The sequence below is a fragment of the Fundulus heteroclitus genome, chromosome 19, assembly GCF_011125445.2.
Source record: "Fundulus heteroclitus isolate FHET01 chromosome 19, MU-UCD_Fhet_4.1, whole genome shotgun sequence".
Lineage (NCBI taxonomy): Eukaryota > Metazoa > Chordata > Actinopteri > Cyprinodontiformes > Fundulidae > Fundulus > Fundulus heteroclitus.
In genome coordinates, this window is record NC_046379.1 from 3,863,535 (window position 1) to 3,883,138 (window position 19,604).

A 19,604-nucleotide genomic window follows, 5' to 3' on the forward strand; every position below is an offset into this window, starting at 1 on the left:
TAATTCTACCTCCTCTGCATCCGCTGAAGGTGCAAGACTAACGGGATGAACCGGGGTGTAAATGTGTTACAGCCTGGTGAAGGCAGGGGCAGCGTGCGTGCACTGATGTGACGATAATGACAGGAGAGGGACTGTCAAACTCACCACCCTGGCAATCACACACACGCCTTTCAGAGGGCCCTCAGGGGGGGGGGGATGCGCTCTCACCGCTGACTGGCTCGGCTTGCAATATCAAGCACAACAGGCAGGATTTCTGTTGGGACTCTTTACGCTGTGCATCTCATTTGGTAGCGGTGCAGACAGGATGGGGCGAGCTCCACCGGCGCGCTGTCAGCTCCCTGCAGTGGGCTGGAGTTTCATGTTTAGAATCAAGCTCTTTAAAGACCACCGTGGGGATTTGCAGCTGGAAAACGCGGCGCAAAAAGTAACACCTTGGGGTGGAAACTGATAATAAAAAGTGATTTAATAAAAAGACTCACCAATAAGTTAGATGCTTTACACCATGTGGCTGAAGGGGCAAGTAAATGAGTTACTTCATGAAGAAAGCAAATGAAAGAGGAGGTGAACACAGCGCTTGTCAGGCAGAAATAGATTTCCATACTGAGTAGATGTTTCATATTTTCCAGCGTTGAGGAACAAGTCTCCACATCTTTCCAACTGAAAGCACTGAAAAGTTGGACGTTCTTTTTCTTACAGTCTTGCAAAAGTATTCGCACCCATTGAGCCTTTTCCCAGTTTGCACATTTCAACCACAGACTTATTTCATGGACCAATGCAAAGCTGAAGAATGATGAAACATTTTCTTTATTTTTATGTAAACAGAAAAGTCCTAAAACTGTGGCATGCATTTTGTTTTCAGTGTATTTTACTTTGATAACCCTAAAAAAAATAAAAATAAATCAGAGACCACAAAGATGTCAAGCAGTCGTCCCCTTGTGAGTGATTGAGGGTCGAACGTTTGGATGTTCAGTCTACATCTGTCTGGTGGATCTGGAGAAGTCTTGTCCCTTGAGGTATATTGTGTTGGTGGTGCAGGAGGATGGGGCCCTGGGGACGCTCTTAGGGGCTCGCTGGTCCTTGTACATCCAAAATCAAAGCCGTGTCTGCATCCTCGCCTCAAAGTAGAGCTTGTTTCCTGTGTTTGTTGGATAAGACCAGGGCTGGAAAGTGTCACCAGGGGCAGAGACGTCTGGGTTTCCCTCCACAACCTGTTTTCCCTGTGACCCGATTTCAGGTAAGCAGAAGAAGAGGGTTGGATGGATGAAGGGTAAACAAAAACATGCACACTTTACCCATCATTTCTATTTATTTTTTAAAAGAATTTATACAAAGACAACATGAAGTTCCGTTTTATTTTAGTTCTTTGTTGCAATGACAGCTTTTCCTAGCGGATGATAAAATTGTATTTAAAGCTCATCCTCACTCATATTTTGTACAATTAACAGAGCTCAGCCAATGATCCATCCATGAACAACAATCACAGTTACTCATGTGGTCCTCACCTGTCTGAGAAGAAAGACAGGTAAGAAAACGAAAAATATCAAAATCTCTACAGCTCATAAGCACTAAAAAATATATATCCACTTCATTTGAGGTCTGTGTACCAAAAAAAACAACACATGCCAAGTAGCCCCCAAAGATCACATGTGGTCCCACAAGCCTGTTCTAAAACAGCACAATGCACCAGTGAGCTGCATCTAAAACTTTATTTTTATTCCGTTACTCTTCCTGTTTATTCACACTTGCATTTATATAGATTTAAAAACGACAATATCTATAACAAAGCAAGAAAAAGTCTTTATTTTACATAAAGTTAAGATTAACTCTTATAATTCAAAGGTCAGTACCGGTAGCCCTTCGTGTGACACAGCACCAATGAAGTAACTCAACCTTTCACAGAGGTTGGTGACCCCTGACTTAAACTATAACCCTAATTAGTTCAGAGAAGACAAAACTCCTAATATCCACCTTTGTTTGCTGATGCCCCATTTTAGAAACCTTGTCATCATGAACACATCAACTCATTGTCGCTGTCAAAGCAGCCTTCCTTCAGGCTTTCTGTCTGACCACAGATAACGAACTCCTGCATCACAGACCTTTGGCTCAACCTGCGGGATAAACTGGACCTTCAGAGCAGAATAACAACACGCATCCTCAGAGGGGATTAAAACACTTAATTTAGAAGCGAGTCACGCCCTGAAAAACACAGGTAACCATGTGAAACTAAACATGTGCTCACAGAACTCATCGCCGATTGAGACAGTGGGGGGGGGGGTGACACATGGGTCTGTCCGTCCCGGGGCCTAATTGAAACACAATGGAGAGCGTCAGCGTGGATGGAGCTGACATGCAGGCCCTGACAGGAGGCAGTCGTGGTGTCCCTGCAACGTGTCTCCTCCTGTGACTGACAACCACCCCCAATTAACCTCCGGCTCAGACAGACAGAAGCCACACACACTTACACCTGCTCTCTGTGTCACACACGTGTGGCAGCTGTTTTTTTTTTTTTTTTAAAGTTCATACAGCGTTAAATAACACGTTTTCTTTGCTAAAGGCCAAATCACAGATTAGGCAATTAAACTGAATAAGTAAATAAAAACCAATGCACCTCTGGGGTGTTGTGGTTATTTTATGGGCATGAAAAAATGTGACTCTGGGTCCCTCTAGTGGTTATGTGGAGTGATGCAAAATTATTTTTACTTTCATCTTTTCAAGTCCTATAATAACAAAGGTGTTGCCAATGAGAGCAAAACTCAAGCTTTCTGTCTTACATTGGCAGAACACTGATAATCAATATCTCCCTGAACGCAACCTCGCCATGACAAATCATGCCAGTATCATGCTATGGAGAGGGAACTTCCTTATTATTATTATTATTATTATTATTATTATTATTATTATTATTATTATTATTATTATTATTATTATTATTATTATTATTATTATTATTATTAATAATAATAATAATAATAATAATAATAATAATAATAATAATACTATTTAATCAGGTGAAAACTAGAGAAATACTGGAAACATTTAACAAGAATTTTTAAACATCATGTTAACTTACAGTCTCATTGCTGAATAATAGTTATCATCCCCGTATTTATGTATATATTTGATTATCAACTGATACAATCTGCATGTGTTTCGTTTGAGCAGAGTGCGGTTTTCGGCCAGCAGGTGGCGATCTTTACACATCTTGTTTTATAAGATCCAACAGATCTACGTGGAAAATAACAAGCCATCAACTTTCTGACCAACCTGGAGGATTTGATGGAATTTGCCTTGAGATGACGTGGTGTGAACTTGGACTAAATCAATTCAATGTGTCAATTCATGATACATATATATGATACGCCAATTCTCAACACATGTCATCTCAAGGCACTTTCCAAAGTCAGACTCCATCAAATCCTCCAGGTTGGTCAGAAAGTTTCCTCTCTAAGGAAACCCAGCAGGTTGCATCAAGTCTCTCCAAGCAGCATTCACTCCTCCTGAAAGAGCGTAGAGCCACAGTGGACAGTCGTCTGCATTGTTGATGGCTTTGCAGCAATCCCTCATACTGAGCATGCATGAAGCGACAGTGGAGAGGAAAACTCCCCTTTAACAGGGAGGAGAACCTCCAGCAGAACCAGAACCAGGCTCAGTCTGAACGCTCATCTGCCTCCACCCACTGGGGCTTAGAGAAGACAGAGCAGAGACACAGAAAGCTCAGAAGCTCACATTGACTCAGGAGTACTTTCTATGTTAGATGGTAATAGAGGATGATCTGCCTCCCCTGATGATGTCACAACTAACAGAACAACAGACCGGGTGTACCTTCTATGAAGAGAAAAAATGACAAAACAAAAAGGTAAAAGTTTAAATAACAAAAAACAAAACAATGGAAATTGGAGAACAGTAGGAAAACTCAGCAGAGTGAAATAATAGCAGCAGCCTAAGCCTATATAAGCAGAATCTTATTATTTTTTTAGGTGTTGCTCTCCTCCTTGTCCTGATTTGACTTGAGAAGCCTGGAGCATTTTGAGCACTGTTATGTTTAATTCTGTTGTGTTAAGATGTTTGCATGAACAGGTTTGAACAACTGCAAAACAAACCTACCACTGGGTACTTATAAAGTAACCTTGAACCCTGTGTACCTGCGATTGTTGTACATTTCAATTACAGTTAAAATTCTTGTACATACACCATCTAATCATTTTTGTGACGTGTTTATTCCAGAGCATTTATTTAACCTTTTAAACGTTATTCGTCATCTGCAGCTTAACTATGAAAGAGCTGAAAGTACACAAAGAAATGTAAAATGTCAAGGTGAAATTTTAGTGTGCTGTACATCAAGGCAATTGGTGGGAAACTTGGATAGTGACAATATAAGACATGAATAAATACTTGGGAAAATGTTTTAAAATTTATAAATTAAAATAGAAAAAAGGAAAACTAGCAAGGAAAGAAATGTGTAAGACGGAAAGGGGCAAATCGATAAGCAAAAGAAAACGATTTACAGAGAACATCTCAGAAAAAGCGCCAAGCACCAAGGCAGCACAGTAGGAAATATCATAGAAGCCGATATTTTTTATTTTCAACCATCCATCCATTCATTCATTCATCCTATTCTCTCCTGGGTGGTGATGAACGAACAGCAGTCATGTTTTTGGGCCGTGGGAGAAAGCCGGAGGACCCGGGGAAAACCCACGCATGCCAGCTGAGCCACTGTGAAGCCCACACTCCTCTTCCTCTGGTGTCTGGCAATCAACAAGCTAATATTTGAAATCCACATTTCCCAAATAAACTAACAATCAAACCTCAATAACTTTTCCAATATTTACAAAAAAAAATAGCATTAATAAGAAATAAAGTAAATGGATGGCTGGATGGATAAAAAGAAATGAATAATAATGTTAATTAGAGTTTAATTAACAACAAGTAATTCTTAATCCATGCCTAAAACCTATATAGTTTGTGTTTCCTTTTGTTTCTATGTTTTTGCCTGCTAAGTTATATTATTTCTTGTTTTACTATTTTTATCGCCACTTTATTTGAAAGCACAAGTTATTATTATTATTATTATTATTATTATTATTATTATTATTGTAGATTGCTCTGAAATGCAGCAAAGCATGCATCGTAATTTCTATTACTTTCATGCCTATTACTTTCATTTATTACTTTTATCAAAGCTCCCTGCTCAGGTAAACTAATTAAAAATAGGTCAACATGAACTACTTCCGGTCACAGGCTCCACCCATCGTTCATGGATGGCGCACATCTCCTTTACTGGACCAGAACCTGCAGTCTCCCATGCCTCTCAGAAGGAGGCGCTTCTTCAGCGTTTCGCCGAATAATGGTGGAATAAAATAAAACTCGGTGGTTCTGTTTGGACTTTGCTGGGTAAATGGAGAACCGACAGCAGATGAAAGAAGTCGTCCAGCGCTGCATAGACTCGATGAAGGAGCAGCTCCACAGCCTGAGCCGGGACATTTGGACCCGACCCGAACTCGCCGGCGAGGAAGTGAACGCGCACGACACGCTGGTGCGCTTCTTCTCCCAGCAGGAGCGCGCATGGACGGTCCAAAGCCGCTACAAGCTGCCGACGGCCTTCCGGGCCAGCTGGGGTCCAGCCGGTGCCGGGGAACCCAGGGGCCCCGCGCTCAACGTGGGCTTCCTGTGCGAGTATGACGCGCTGCCGGAGATCGGCCACGCGTGCGGACACAACCTGATGGCGGAGGTGGGCGCTGCAGCCGCGGTGGGGCTGAGAGCCGCAGTGGAGGGCCAGCCAGAGCTGCCGGTCCCAGTGGAGGTAACTGACCCCCAACTGGACCCGTCTGACTGGAAGGAGGACCAGGCCCGGGTTAAAACGCTAGTAGTCCCAGTACAATCATAACCAGACCGTTATTCATAGTTACCATTGGAAAATTATGCTTCAAACATGTGTGAAAAATATGGATTAAAATATGAGGTCCTCTTAGATCCATACAGTTGCATCTCAATAAATCAGAATATCATTCAAAAGTTAATTAAGGACGTTATCTTGCTCTCTCCCTTTCCTCTCCTCTTTCTCTTTCACCTTTTCTCCTTTTTTAGCATTTTGTCTCATCTGTTTCTCCTCTTTTGCCTCTACCTTCCCGTTTCAGTGTCCATTAAACATGTCGTGAAATAGTCTCAGCATAAAATCTAATAAAGCTTCTTGCATATATAAATCAAGCGGGGCACTACGGTGAAAGCAGCAAGGCTCCACTTGTGAAAGTAAAATCTGTTGGGCTCTTTTTGGCATTAAGACAACAATTCTTAATGCTACACTGCCAGGAAGGGCACACACAAAAAAGGGAATTAATTTCAGTAAAATTTTATTGCATTGTTGACTCGTTTTGTCTGCTTGTTTATAGTGTGCTCAGATGTGTTTTCTATACTGCAGACTGTGTTTGATTTTCTTTTTTAAATTATTGTATTATTATTAGCAAGCACATCAGGAGAGTTGTAAAGATCTAGAGTCATGTGAACACATACCTGGCAACTTAGTAAAGCTGGTTCTGAAAAATGACCTGACTGCCTGATTGGCCAATAAACCGGTCTGACCTAAACCCCAAAAAGCATCTATGGGTTAATGTCAAGGAGAATAAGAAAGAAACAGGAGCCAACTATGCAGACAAGCTGAAGGCTGCCATTAAAGCAACCATGGCTTCCTGAACCCCTCCATGTCACGCTGCATTAATGCAGAACTTCACACACAAAGAACCCCAAACAAGTATTGGAAGTACGTACGGTTCATATGTACCTCTTCAATTAATAAATGGTTCCTTTGCTGCAGTGCTGGGGTGTTTTGTCCAATATAGACGAACATCTGAGTGGTTATCCTTTACAATTAGTCCACTTCTTATCAACTGTCCTAAGGAGCGCTGTTGGGCCTGACCACTGACTCGCTTAGATAATACTGGGAGATAAAATGCATAAATTCCCCTCTTTAATTAAACTAATTCAACAAATCAATGGCCCAAGAATTTTACATGTTAGTCAACTTTTACAAATATAACAAGCGCAGGGATTTTCCAGGGTATTTAAAAAATGTTTTTGTTTCAGAAAATGATTAATGGACTAAATTTATTCGCTGCTGTTCCAGTCATAGAGCCAGATTCATTAAAGTGCCATGAAACTCACACACATCCACCGCAGATCTGTGGGCAACTACAGGTTAAGTGCCTTGCCCAGGGGCACATCCACCTGTTGTAGGAGGAAACTGGAATCAAACGCACAACTTTAGTGACTGCAAGACGACTTCTTTACCCACTGAGCCACAGTTGACCTCAACAACAGCGTTCATTTAAGTGCAAATGAAAGAATCTCACAGATTTCACATTTTTAAAAAGAAAATCTTTTTAAAGACGCTTCAGAGTTGAGCTGATGGAGTTGATTTATTTCTTTATTGAATTGTGATACTTTTTCTCCTCCGTACCAGATAAAAGGCCTCAGCTTCCTCAGCCATCGAGTGGCTCTTTGACTACTTAGACATTTTTTCATGCCAGTGCTTTTACTTCTCCGTCATTACATCTATTTTCTCTTTTGGTTAAAGAGAAATATCTGCAAACTTTCTTTTGATTAAAAAAATAAAAAATACCAAAAGTAATCATCTTTTGGTTTGCTAAACAAGCTGATAGTTTGAGGGATGATGTGAGATGAAGTTTAGTTGGAGAAATTTTACCAGAGAGACGCATGAAAACAGCCTGAAGCTGCTTTTATCGTGACTGAAGATGCACATAGTCCTAAAAGTTCACTTTGTTTTAGGATGAGTTAAGCTAAGGCCATGTGAACAGAAGCAGCTGACTTATATGGATCGGCGTGCATGACCGGCATGTTTAAGCTGATATTAATGTCAGGTTCCTGAACCCTTTTAATCCCAGATAACCGTTCTGGGAACTCCCGCTGAGGAGGCGATCGGAGGAAAGATCGACCTGATCCAAGCAGGGGCTTTCACCGATCTAGACCTCGTCTTCATGGCTCACCCGGCTCAGCAGGACGCCTCCTTCCTTCCCACCGTCACAATAGCCGAGTGAGTTCCCTCTTCATTTCTGCCTCCTCTTCTGAAATCCTAAAATGAGCACTGCGCTGTTGGTCGCATGTCACTCAGGGTGGCGGTGAAGTACCACGGGAAGGCGTCCCACGCTGCTGCGTATCCGTGGGAGGGGGTGAACGCTCTGGATGCCGCTGTGCTGGCGTACAGCAACCTCTCCGTCCTCAGACAGCAGCTTAAGCCTGACTGGAGACTTCATGGTGAGGAACGGCAAAAAAAAAATAATAATAATCGTGAGTAGGGCTGAACGAATTTGGAAAATAATCTAATTGCGATTTTTTTTTTCTTAATATTGCGATTTAATGCGATTTTTTTTTTTTCCAGTTTAATTTATCATGTTTTTTTAAACATATACAAACAATAAATCATTTTGTTTCCTCGCTGTGTGGATTAGTTGCTAAAAGACCAACAGCATCTAAACTCGGTGCAGAAATTATTGCGTTCTGCCTACAATATATTTCAACCAAAATTGCAATTTTGACTTTTCTCTGCATTAACCACAAGCAACAAAAATGGCCTCTAAATAAAGATGTTTGTAAACAAGAACTATTTAAGACAAGAACTTTTAATGTTTTTATTAATCAGAATATTATTCAAGACAACAGCTTTTAGTTGATTTGGACATCAATCCTTGTTGAACATAAAGTGCAACCAACAAGCAAGTCTATGTATTAAACTGATTGACCTGTACTTAATGCTATGTATAATTATATAAACTCTAAAACAAGTAATAAAATTAGATTATCTCACTGCTGCAACTGTCTTCCCTTCCATGTGGAGGCAAACCCACTTTAAACATTTTACCAACACCTAAAGGACGTGTATAATTCCCTAATTGTTACATAGCCAAAAATTGCAGATTCTGCGATTTGGAAATTGTTTTTTTTTAAATCGCGATTATATTGAAAATGCGATTAATTGTTCAGCCCTAATCGTGAGTTATATTTAGCAACAGATCAAGTTAGACATTGGATCTTCTGCAAGTAACTGAGGACAAATAAAGGATTTAATTGCATTTCTTTGGACAATTACTGTTTATGCCTAAAGGAACATGTTGAGGGATTAGACTACTTAGCTTTACTGTGCAATATCTATTCCTTAAGACAGTAAATAAACATTTAATCTCGTGCGGCAGTTGGACACTGAGTCTAATAAAGAAGCAGAGAAACAAAGTCTCTTTTCTTCCTCTTCCTCTCAGGCATCATCAAACACGGAGGGGTGAAGCCCAACATCATCCCCGCCTACTCTGAGCTGGAGTTTTATCTGCGAACGCCTCGGCTCCGTGACCTCGGGGAGCTGCAGGCCAAAGCGGAGGCCTGCTTCAGAGCTGCAGCTCTGGCCACGGGCTGCCAGGTGAGCCGCCGTCCACCCCGGGAACGTGACTCACGTGTCGCGTGGCGTTATCCTGGTGAACTTCTCGCTGTAATTATGCCGTGGGAGGTTTGTTGCTGTTGCGTAACTGTTACCTTTGAGCCGCGTGTCTCCTCGGTGCGCAGCTGATCCAGACGAATGCTCAGCCGCTTTTTAATGATCTTCCTCTTTCTCACTGAGCAGCGCAGCTTTAATACTGTCTGAACCCACATGGGTGCCTGGACACCTTTACCTTTCATTTCTGGATACCTTTGGCATGTGTGCATGTAAATGGTGTACTTTTTCCCCAGATTGTGTAATTTGGGGCATATTTTATTCTTTCATAGCTCATTTTTTCTCCATTTAAGTCTTTCATAAGTCTATTTTAAACTAAACAGAACCCTTGGTGAACCTTTCTGCGCCATTGACCACCATTCAAAATGCACTCTTTGAATGCACAATTTATTTCATTCACTTTTCAGAGTCTAACATCTTATTGTTGTCCATTAGTTGAAACATTTTTACGTAAACTCAAAGGTTCAGATAATACCTCCCACAGAATCCCGTTTGCATGTATAGGACAGCAACAGAGCTTTTAATTTTTCTTTTTTTCCTAAAAAAGTCTTCATTGACAAAAAAAGGGTGTAACGGATGTTTGCAAAGTTATACTAATGCATAAATAATCAGTTTGCTGTATTTATCAACTAAGCCAAACTAGGAATGAAACAATTAATCTCATCAATCGATTATTGTAATAATCGGCAACTAATTTAGACATCAAATCAAATCGTTAACTGGAATCTAAAGACTCTAAAATATGTCAATTGCTGAAATAAAAACCCACAAAAATATACATACAGTTTACATTTAAGATTGAAAACGCTTCTTTGTCTGTAAATATCCTCTATCCAGAACTCCTCAGGTGGAAACGTTTAAGCTTCACCTGGTTCAGGTTCTGTAAAAAACAGAAAAATCACCTTTTTCTGTTTGATTATTGATCCAAAAAAGTAGTACACAGATTAAACAATTAGGAAAATAGTAGTTGCTGTCCTGGTTGTATTGGCTACTGTTTTGCCAAGCAGAGATAGATAGATAGATAGATAGATAGATAGATAGATAGATAGATAGATAGATAGATAGATAGATAGATAGATAGATAGATAGATAGATAGACAGACCTATTAAATTATTAAATTACCTTGCTGTCAGCATTAAATTGAGTTTTTAAACATGTAGCATCAGACGTCAGCCCAACAATCAAACCTTGTGGATTATTCTTTTGCTCTTTTACAAAGTGAAATTCCTCTTAATCCTAACTTTTAACTCATTTAAAATTTTTTACCTTATCTAAGAAGAAATCGTCAAATCTAATTTCATTCTCATTTTCTGTTAACAAATCAAAAAATGTTGACCATTTAGTTTGCTTGTGCCTTGGGCCGGCTCTGTTATGAACTTATGCAACAACTAACTAACAGGCAAATGACAAAAGCAGCCTCGTTCCACTGACAAGGACTGAATAGAAAAAGCCGGAGATAATAAATGAGATTTCAGTGAACATGTCATCCAAATGCTGCATTTAATGTTGAAAGCCAAAGAAAATCACGTTGCCCACCAGATCCTCGTTCCACCGCGCTGTTCGCAGTTTTGCTTCGCTCTATTCGCTGCTTGAAATGCGTCGTTGGCATCGTGGGTCGTTAATTTCCTCCTGAGCACACCTTAACGGAGGGATAACATGTTAATCATTCGCTCCGCTCGCCTTGTTCACGTTTGGTGTCAGTGCACCTTAAAGGTTCTTGGAGCTCGTTGGATCCTTCAAGACCTTAAAGGAAAAGCTTCTCCTCTTCCTACTTGCTCTGTAATTCAGTTGCTTTCCACCCGACGCCTGGGATCCTTCTCTCTCAGTGTGGCCAACATCATCTTAGAGCCCCCATCTTTCTTTTCTCCTTTGTTTTGGCTCAGCCACGGGCAGCTGGCCGGGTGTCAAATGATCTTCCAGAATGATCTCAAGGAGCCAGCTGGCAAGTTAAGGACCCTTCATCTGAAGACACAATGCACCAAGTGGAAAAATGTCTCTTTGTACATCAGAAACTATCTGACCTGCAGCCTTCCTGAGCTGCAGGTCTCCACCAGGCGGCCGGCTCTGATAAGACCAGCCTTTATTAACGGAGCAGGCGGGTCCTGAGCAGAAAATATATAGGGTAATTGAATGCTGGTGATCAAAAACCTAGGGTTGAAGCTATTGTAGAAAAGGAAATCGCAGAATATTTGAACATATACACTGCAAAAACTGATCTAAAAATAAGTAAAATGTTCTTAAAGTTAGTGTATTTATCCTTGATTTGAGCAGGTAATTAAGATTATCTGCCAATGGAATGAGTATTTTGACCCCTTAAAATAAGATAATTAGACATCCTGCACTTGAAATAAGATGATTGAGATGAATTGTTCCTATTCTAAGTGCAAAATTCTTATTCCATTGGCAAATCATCTTATTTACCTGCTCAAATCAAGGACAAATACACTAATTTTAAGAACATTTTACTTATTTCTAGTTCCGTTTTTGCAGTGTAATATTTCTAAAGAAATATTCAAAAATATTTTCTTACTTTAAGAAACAAATTATTTATGAATGACCAGAATTAAAGTTGGTGCCGACGTTTGACTCCCAGATTCCACTTCCGTCAAGTGTGGGTGATTCCATTGGCCACCAAAACCTTAGATGTTTTTGTATTTAAAATATTGTAATTGTGTTTTAGCTCACGTTAATAGACATTTCAACCCACAATTCACCATTTTATAGAAATTTCATTAGAAAATAGTGAGCCATTCCTCTCTGGCAGGAGTCCGACGGACCGGAACGGAGCAGAAAATAGACTCGTTCCGTGTTTTGACGGTGAACGACGGAGAGTTTGTCCGCTGACGGTGAAGTTTGGAGAAGAGACTGAGGATGTGGATTGGTTCTCGTTAATTAAAATAATGTAGTTGCTCCGTCGGACGGACGTGAAGGGAACAGAGCGGTCCTGGAGGATGTGGAACCGTCTCATGAAGTCCGGCTGTCCACAGGAGCTCCATCAGTCTGTCCTGTGTTCAACCGTCGCTGTGTGGTTTGGTTCAGCCACAAAACATGAGCGGTCTAGACTGCAAAGAACAATCAGGTCTGCAGAAAGGATCATCAGAGCTGACCATCCCTCCGTCCAGGACTTGGAAAAGATCGGCCAACATCTCTGCAGACCCCACACATCCTGGACACAAACTGTTCAGACTTTTACCTCCAGGGCGGCGCTGCAGAGACAGTTTTCTCCCCCAGGCTGCCTCTCTGATGGTCACCTGGCAGCCTGCACTGCAAAAACGGAACTAAAAATAAGTAAACTTTTCTTAAAATGAGTGTACCTGTCCTTGATTTCTGCAGGTAAATAACACGATCTGCCAATGGAATAAGATTTTTGCACTTAAAACAGGGACAATTTATCTCCATCGTCTCATTTCAAGTGCAGGATGTCTAATTATCTTATTTTAGGGGACAAAATACTAATTCCATTGGCAGATAATCTTATTTACCTGCTCAAATCAAGGACAAAAAAATTACATTTTAAGAACATTTTACTTATTTTTAGGTCAGTTTTTGCAGTGTGAGAGGTCGGCTACACTGATGGGAGACAAAATTACATCTTTTCTCTTTTTCTTTACATATTAAAAAACAATACCCCTACATACATACTGCTGCTTATATATTTATACCTAGTGTCGCGTCAAATTCCTTGACTGTGCAAAATCATTGCCGAATAAACCTGATTCTGATATAAGAAATGGGGGAAAAATCTATTCCTTGTGTTTAAAAATCTATTCCTTGTGTTCAAAAAGAAAAAAGAACACTGCAAAAATGAAACTAAAAATAAGTTGAATTTTCTTAAAATTAGTGTATTTGTCCTTGATTTGAGCATGCAAATAAAATGATTTGCCAATGGAATAAGATTTTTGCACTTAAAATAGGAACAATCCATCTCCATCATCTTACTTCAAGTGCAATATATCTTATTATCTTATATTAGGGGTCAAAATACTCATTCCATTGGCAGATAATCTTATTTACCTGCTCAAATCAAGGACAAATACACTAAATTCAAGAAAATCTGACTTATTTTTAGTTCCGTTTTTGCAGTGAGAGACTAAAGCAAGCTGTGGAAAACAAATCTTTAAAGTGTTTTTAATGTATGGCGAGGATTGACCTTAATAATGGCAATTATTATACATATAAATGCACAATATTTCTATTGCAGTCATTCAAACAGCATCTTTATGTCCAAGGGAGACGGTCAGAAAATCAAAGCAGCCCAAAGGGAATAAGGAATCAGGAAAACAACAACAACAAAGAGAAGTTAGGAAGCCTTTCCTTTGATGACGGCGCAGTGACTGTGAGTGTCTGTGTTCCCTATAGGTGGAGATAATCTACCCGGCCCATACCTACTCTAACATTCTGCCTAATAACACGCTGGCACACCTGTATGAAAGCAATGGAAAAGCTTTGGGGATGTCGTTTCCTGAGCAGCCAGCCAGCTTCTCTGGTCGGTATAAATTACATCTTTACAGAAACACTCTCGCCTCTTTCTGCTTCGTGCATCAGAAACGTTTGAAACGGCACCGTTAAGCATCGGTGCTGTGACCTGGTTTCGTTTACAGGATTGTCTGTCCTCCTAATCAACACAGATTCGTTATCAGGGTGAATTTCTAACTATCTGGCAGGTTCCACGGACTTTGGCAACGTTTCCTTCATAGTGCCCGGGATCCACCCGTTCTTCTACATCGGCACTGATGCATTAAACCACACAGAGGAATACGCCGAAGCAGCAGGTATGGCGAGGATGCCTGAAATAAAATAAAAAATGAAATCCAACAAAGATCAGGCCATTTCTGCCGTCGTCTCCTTCCAAGTCACGCGGTCCGTCTATTTATAGCGTCTTATTTTCCTTCACCGCTTCTCCTTCCTGCGCCAGGAGCCGAGGAGGCCCAGTTGCACGCCCTGAGGGCAGCCAAGGCTCTGGCAATGACAGCTGTGGATGTGGTGTGCTGCCCGGATCTGTTGCAGCGAGTGAGGGAGGACTTCAGGATGGCCAAACTGAGAGAGGAGAAGTGACCAGAGGCCAGACAAACAGCTCTGAGAGACGCACAAACTCGCAGAGCTGGACCGAAGACGGATTTTTTGTTGGTTTGCATTCAATGTAAAAACAAGCGTTTAATGTGGAAAATTGCACTAATGGTGTGTTGTGAAAGGTACATGTAAGACTTTTTAATGCATTCTATATGATCAGCACGTCCAGCACAAGTGGCGTAAATGGGTGAAGGTTTACAGATAAAAAAGCTAAAAGTGTGACGAGTTCTTCATCTTTCACCCCGTTTACAGTGAATAAAATTCAGCATAACAAATTTATATTTGAACCTCGGTATGAATGCAGCTTTTCTGGGATCTGGCCTCAGAGGTTCGTTGGAGAGCATTAGAGAATAGAGACCAGGAACCCAGCAGACGGGTCCGGGAGGAAGTTCTGGTCCAGTTTACAGCAGGATCAGGTTCTACAGCAACATCCAGAGCTCTGATCATCATCTGGATCTGGAGAGAGGATGGACCACCTGCAGACCTACCAGGACATGGACGTCCACCTGGACTGACAGGCTGGACCAGGAGAGCATTGATCAGAGAAGCAGGAGGACCACGGTGGCTCTGGAGGAGCTGCAGAGACCCACAGCTCAGGTGGGAAAAAGCTGGTTCTACAAAGAAACATTTCATAGAATGTTTTTATTAAACAAAACACTAAAATGCAGAGAGAAGCTTGTTATTGTAACTTGATCAAACACAATGTTGGGCCCAAGAGGAGACTGAACTCCACACTGAGAACAAAAGGGGCCGGATAAAAACTCTGAATCCCAGAATGCAAAGCGTCAACCCATTTTCATGGAAGGAGAAGTTTCACCGCTGGGATCCCCGTGGTTCCATAGGGCAACGAATCTGCAGGCGCAGCAGCGTCTCTTCACTGCAAAAACAGACCTTAAAATAAGTAAAATGTTCTTAAAATTTGGGGGTTTGTCCTTGATTTGAGCAGATAAATGATATTATCTGCCAATGGAATTAGTATTTTGACCCCTAAAATAATAAGATAATTAGACATCCTGCACTTGAAATAAGACAATTGAGATGAGTTGTTCCTATTTTAAGTGCAAAAATATTTTTCCATTGGCAGATCATCTTATCTACCTGCTCAAATCAAGGACAGATACAGTAATTTTAAGAAAATTTTACTTATTTTTAGTTCCGTTTTTGCAGTGTTCCTCTTGGCTCGCAGTTCTTCCAGGCTGCATTGGGGAGGACGTCTCGCTGGACGAGTAAAAGACTTCGTTGTCAAAGAACCGTCAGGTCGGTCTGCTGGTTCTGTACCTGGTGACCGAACCCCGGACAAAAATGAGACTAGCTGGTTGAAGCTAGCTGCCCGAGGTCCTGCGGGAAGAATCCGATTTTGATCAAAATGACTAACTTTGTTAAATATGCCTTTGCCAATTATTAAAAGTTGTTCACAGTCAAAGCAAACCTATTGCTGTGCAACAGTAAATATTATTTAAGATTGAGTAGAATTTGGGTCTTCCACTTGTATGGATCATATTTTTGCTTTTTTTAATCCATTTAAAATAGTTTTTTTCACAAAGGATGATCCTGCACTCGTATAATAAATCCTGCCAAACAATGATGTTAAAATCTGGAACCTCCTGATGTTCTCATTTTCCCAACTCCAATTTCAGCTTATAACCACTGTTCTGTTGCCTCTTTAATAACATCGTTTTCCTCCTAAACCGTTTTTAAACTGTCTTCTTCAGCAGTGAGCAGCTTGCACGTAAACTCAGTTGAGCGTTTACCTGATAAAGAGTCTGATTATTTTCCCTCGGGCTCCTTTTTTGAGATGGATAACGGAGGTGGGGGAGAGTACAAAAAGCAGAATCTCTTTCAGCAGGTGAGCAGGAACAGGCGATGTGGCCTTAAATGAATGTTAATGGTGTAAACTGACCCTGCCTAACCGCAGGGGATGCTTTACTTTGAACTTTTTGAATGATCTACTGTTCCCCTTATGTCAACTAGAATAAACTAAGCTAGTGTATGTGCAAAAAGTACTTTTTACCTTTTGCTTGCATTGTTTTACCTGCTCACATCCACTCATTCAGATTTTTTTCAGATGTTTTCAAGGACTTTCGCATCTAAAGTGGCGCCAAGTCACAGGAATATTTAATTGCTTTATCTTTCGATGAAATGATGCTTCGGTTTATGTTTTTGGGGGGCTGATCGCTGCCATCAAGACAATTACTATGTAACGTAGCATTTCTTTCTTAGTATGATCCATAGCAAAGCGAATTTTATGTCCGACAACAGAGTTTATGATTTATTCCCATCAGTCAAACCAGCATCAAAGAGAGGTGAGCTGGTGCAGCAGTGATGATGCATTGTGGGAATATTGAATCTCTCTCTCTCTCTCTCTCTCTCTCTCTCTCTCTCTCTCTCTTTCTCTCTCTCTCTCTCTCTCTCTCTCTCTCTCTCTCTCTCTCTCTCTCTCTATATATATATATATATATATATATATATATATATATATATATTTTATATATATATATCAAGTTTCCATGTCCTCATCAAGTCACATCAGTGAGAAATTTTATATGTTCTACAGGGGGAAAAAAGGTTAATTAGAGGCTCAAATATGGACTTTGCTGCCTGTAGGATTTGGTTTGTTGTTCCTTAGCAGGTTGCAGAGAAAGCTCAGACTTTATAGCCAATAACAGGCTCCTGTCAGATCTGGCTTGATATTGGACCACTTGTAGATTTCATTCAAGTCAGTTGGTTTCTTGGCACAAATCCTACTGAGGTTGAGGTGGGGTCCATATCAGGAGCTTAATGCTGCCCTGCTTTATTGATAATTAAACTACTTTAGATATATGATTGGGATCAGTATCCTGTTGAAACACCCAGATGTACCAAAACGTCGACCATCTGACCCAAGCGGCCACCTCTGGTGAAACCAAACCGGTCAGGATGTGGCAGAATGACCCAGAAACCGCTGGGGCTCAAGCTTGAAGCGGCTGGAAGACCCAGTATCACTGTACCTTAAAGGTCAACTCAAAGAAAGAAGCCCCTCCTCCAATATCGACATTTTATGCTCATGAGAGGCACAGATTGAGCATAAAAAACCTTCATAGTTTTAACTGTTTAGCACGGTGGTGGCAGCATCATGCTGAGGGTATGCTTTACGGCCAGCGGTACTGGTGGTTCTCTCAAAGGAGGTGCAACAAGGATTGGTCAGCTTTACCTCTAATGGACGGTAGAAACTTTAACAACAGCTTAAAACATCTATGTCCGCATTTCTAGAAGTGCACATTTAAGCCTGGATGTATAATTTTGGCCTTTTGTAGATTAGAGCGAGTCCACATCAACTTCTGATTTATGCGCAAAATCTTTATTTAAAAAGAATTTGTTGATATTTGTTGCGTAATCTTTGAAACCCACAAACAAGTAAATAAATAAATAATATAAAGCCCCAAAATTCATGACACTTATCTGTGATAAATGTATGTACACTTCTGTTAATGTTTGCATTTAGTTCAGCTCTAATTTTTTTTTTCTAATTTCTTTTTTTTATTGCGGTAAAAAATAATAATAATCACAGCCATGCATCTCAAAGCTTTTCACCACTTCTTGTATTGCATGCAAGAGGAAATCTACATTAGCTGTGATAAATTCACACAAACAATTTTCACAATTTTAGTAAAATAAAATAAAAACAGTTCTCTTTAATCTTCAATTTCCTTCCAAGTATTTTTTGGTCATTTCACCATGACGACGTTTTAAATATCTCGCTTCCACTTCAGCAAAAAATGCATCATGAAAAAAGACAAAACTATCAACTAACAGGTCACAGTGAACCTCAAAGCCTCACAACAGCAACAACAGAGGAGATCAGCTTCAGTAGAAAAAGAATTAAAGGACATGAAATACAGATATTTCAAAAGAATTATACTAAAACAGGTGTTTGGGATTTTCTACATAGATATTTAAATATTTGTCAGCCTTTTCCTAAAACTTGCCCGATCAGGCAGATGTAGTGCAGCAGATTGGCCACAAAGCAATTGTGCTGTTTAAAATTTCACAAGAACATGTAGCATAAAGTGTATCTGTTAAACATAATGCAGGAATCCTGCTACTTTCAAATCAAAACCAATCTGAAAATCGGTTTGTTTGCAGAATTGGGCTGGAACCACTTAAGTCAACATTGCTAAATCCTCATAAATCTGAAGGGAGAATTCAACGCCAAAGTGACGTAAACCTGAAGTTTCTGAGGAAAACAAAGTTCTAAATATTTGACTCATTGGACCAGCGGATATTTCGAGATTTGTTTTTTAAATAACTTCTTTCTTCAGTAAGACATAATGAATGTTTAGTGCATTTTTATTGAACTTCTTAACTCCTAGATCAAATTAATGCAGAATCAACAGTCTGACAAACAACTGACACCAAAACAAAGATTTAAGAAAAGCTTTACATGTTTTGTCGTCAATCCTTCAAACCTCTGCTGAAAATTGTTTAAAAATATCCAAAATGTATTCATGCATCCAATGTCTATATCAGCTTAGCCATGTGGGACTGTGGGCCCAAAGGTCCCAGGGTGGGCTTTGAACCCGGAACGTTCTTGCTGCAAAGCAACAGTCCACCACACAGCCTACAGGAAAAAAAATATTACAATTGTTTTCTTTATTTTTCTTTAAATTGCGAAACCACACTTGTTGACACTCTTATCGCTTCTTATAGTGTTAAATCCAACTAAAGCGTTGCTCAATTAATACTTAAATTTTTTTAAGTTAAGAGGTTCTTGAAGGTTTTTGGTTGTTGTTACGTCAAGTATAAATGTGATGTGACACAGCGGTCAGTTTCTTAAGCTACTCTTCAACTCGACCACTGGGAGAAGATCCACTTTAATATGACCACCAAACAAGACGAGGCGGCTGAAAGGAAAATTTCTAAATAAAAATAATAAACATGAAGATGCGGAGTTTAACTAGATCTTTGGGCTTCATGTAAAACGGATGAATAAACGGAAACGTCCCTGATGCCCACTGTCAGGTATGGTGGAAGATCTATAATGCTGTGGGCTTGTTTCCCTTCCAA

The 19,604-nt window shown here is 40.3% G+C and overlaps 1 protein-coding gene across 1 annotated transcript; it reads left to right on the forward strand.

Annotated features, from left to right (window-relative positions):
• Positions 1-5,201: 5,201 nt before the first annotated feature.
• On the forward strand, positions 5,202-14,856 carry LOC105929876 (peptidase M20 domain-containing protein 2). The gene is made up of 7 exons (XM_012867801.3): positions 5,202-5,800; positions 7,896-8,044; positions 8,123-8,265; positions 9,264-9,418; positions 13,851-13,977; positions 14,156-14,263; positions 14,407-14,856. The coding sequence occupies exons 1-7, from the start codon at positions 5,396-5,398 to the stop codon at positions 14,544-14,546; spliced, it is 1,227 nt and encodes a 408-aa protein (XP_012723255.2). The 5' UTR covers positions 5,202-5,395; the 3' UTR covers positions 14,547-14,856.
• Positions 14,857-19,604: the final 4,748 nt, after the last annotated feature.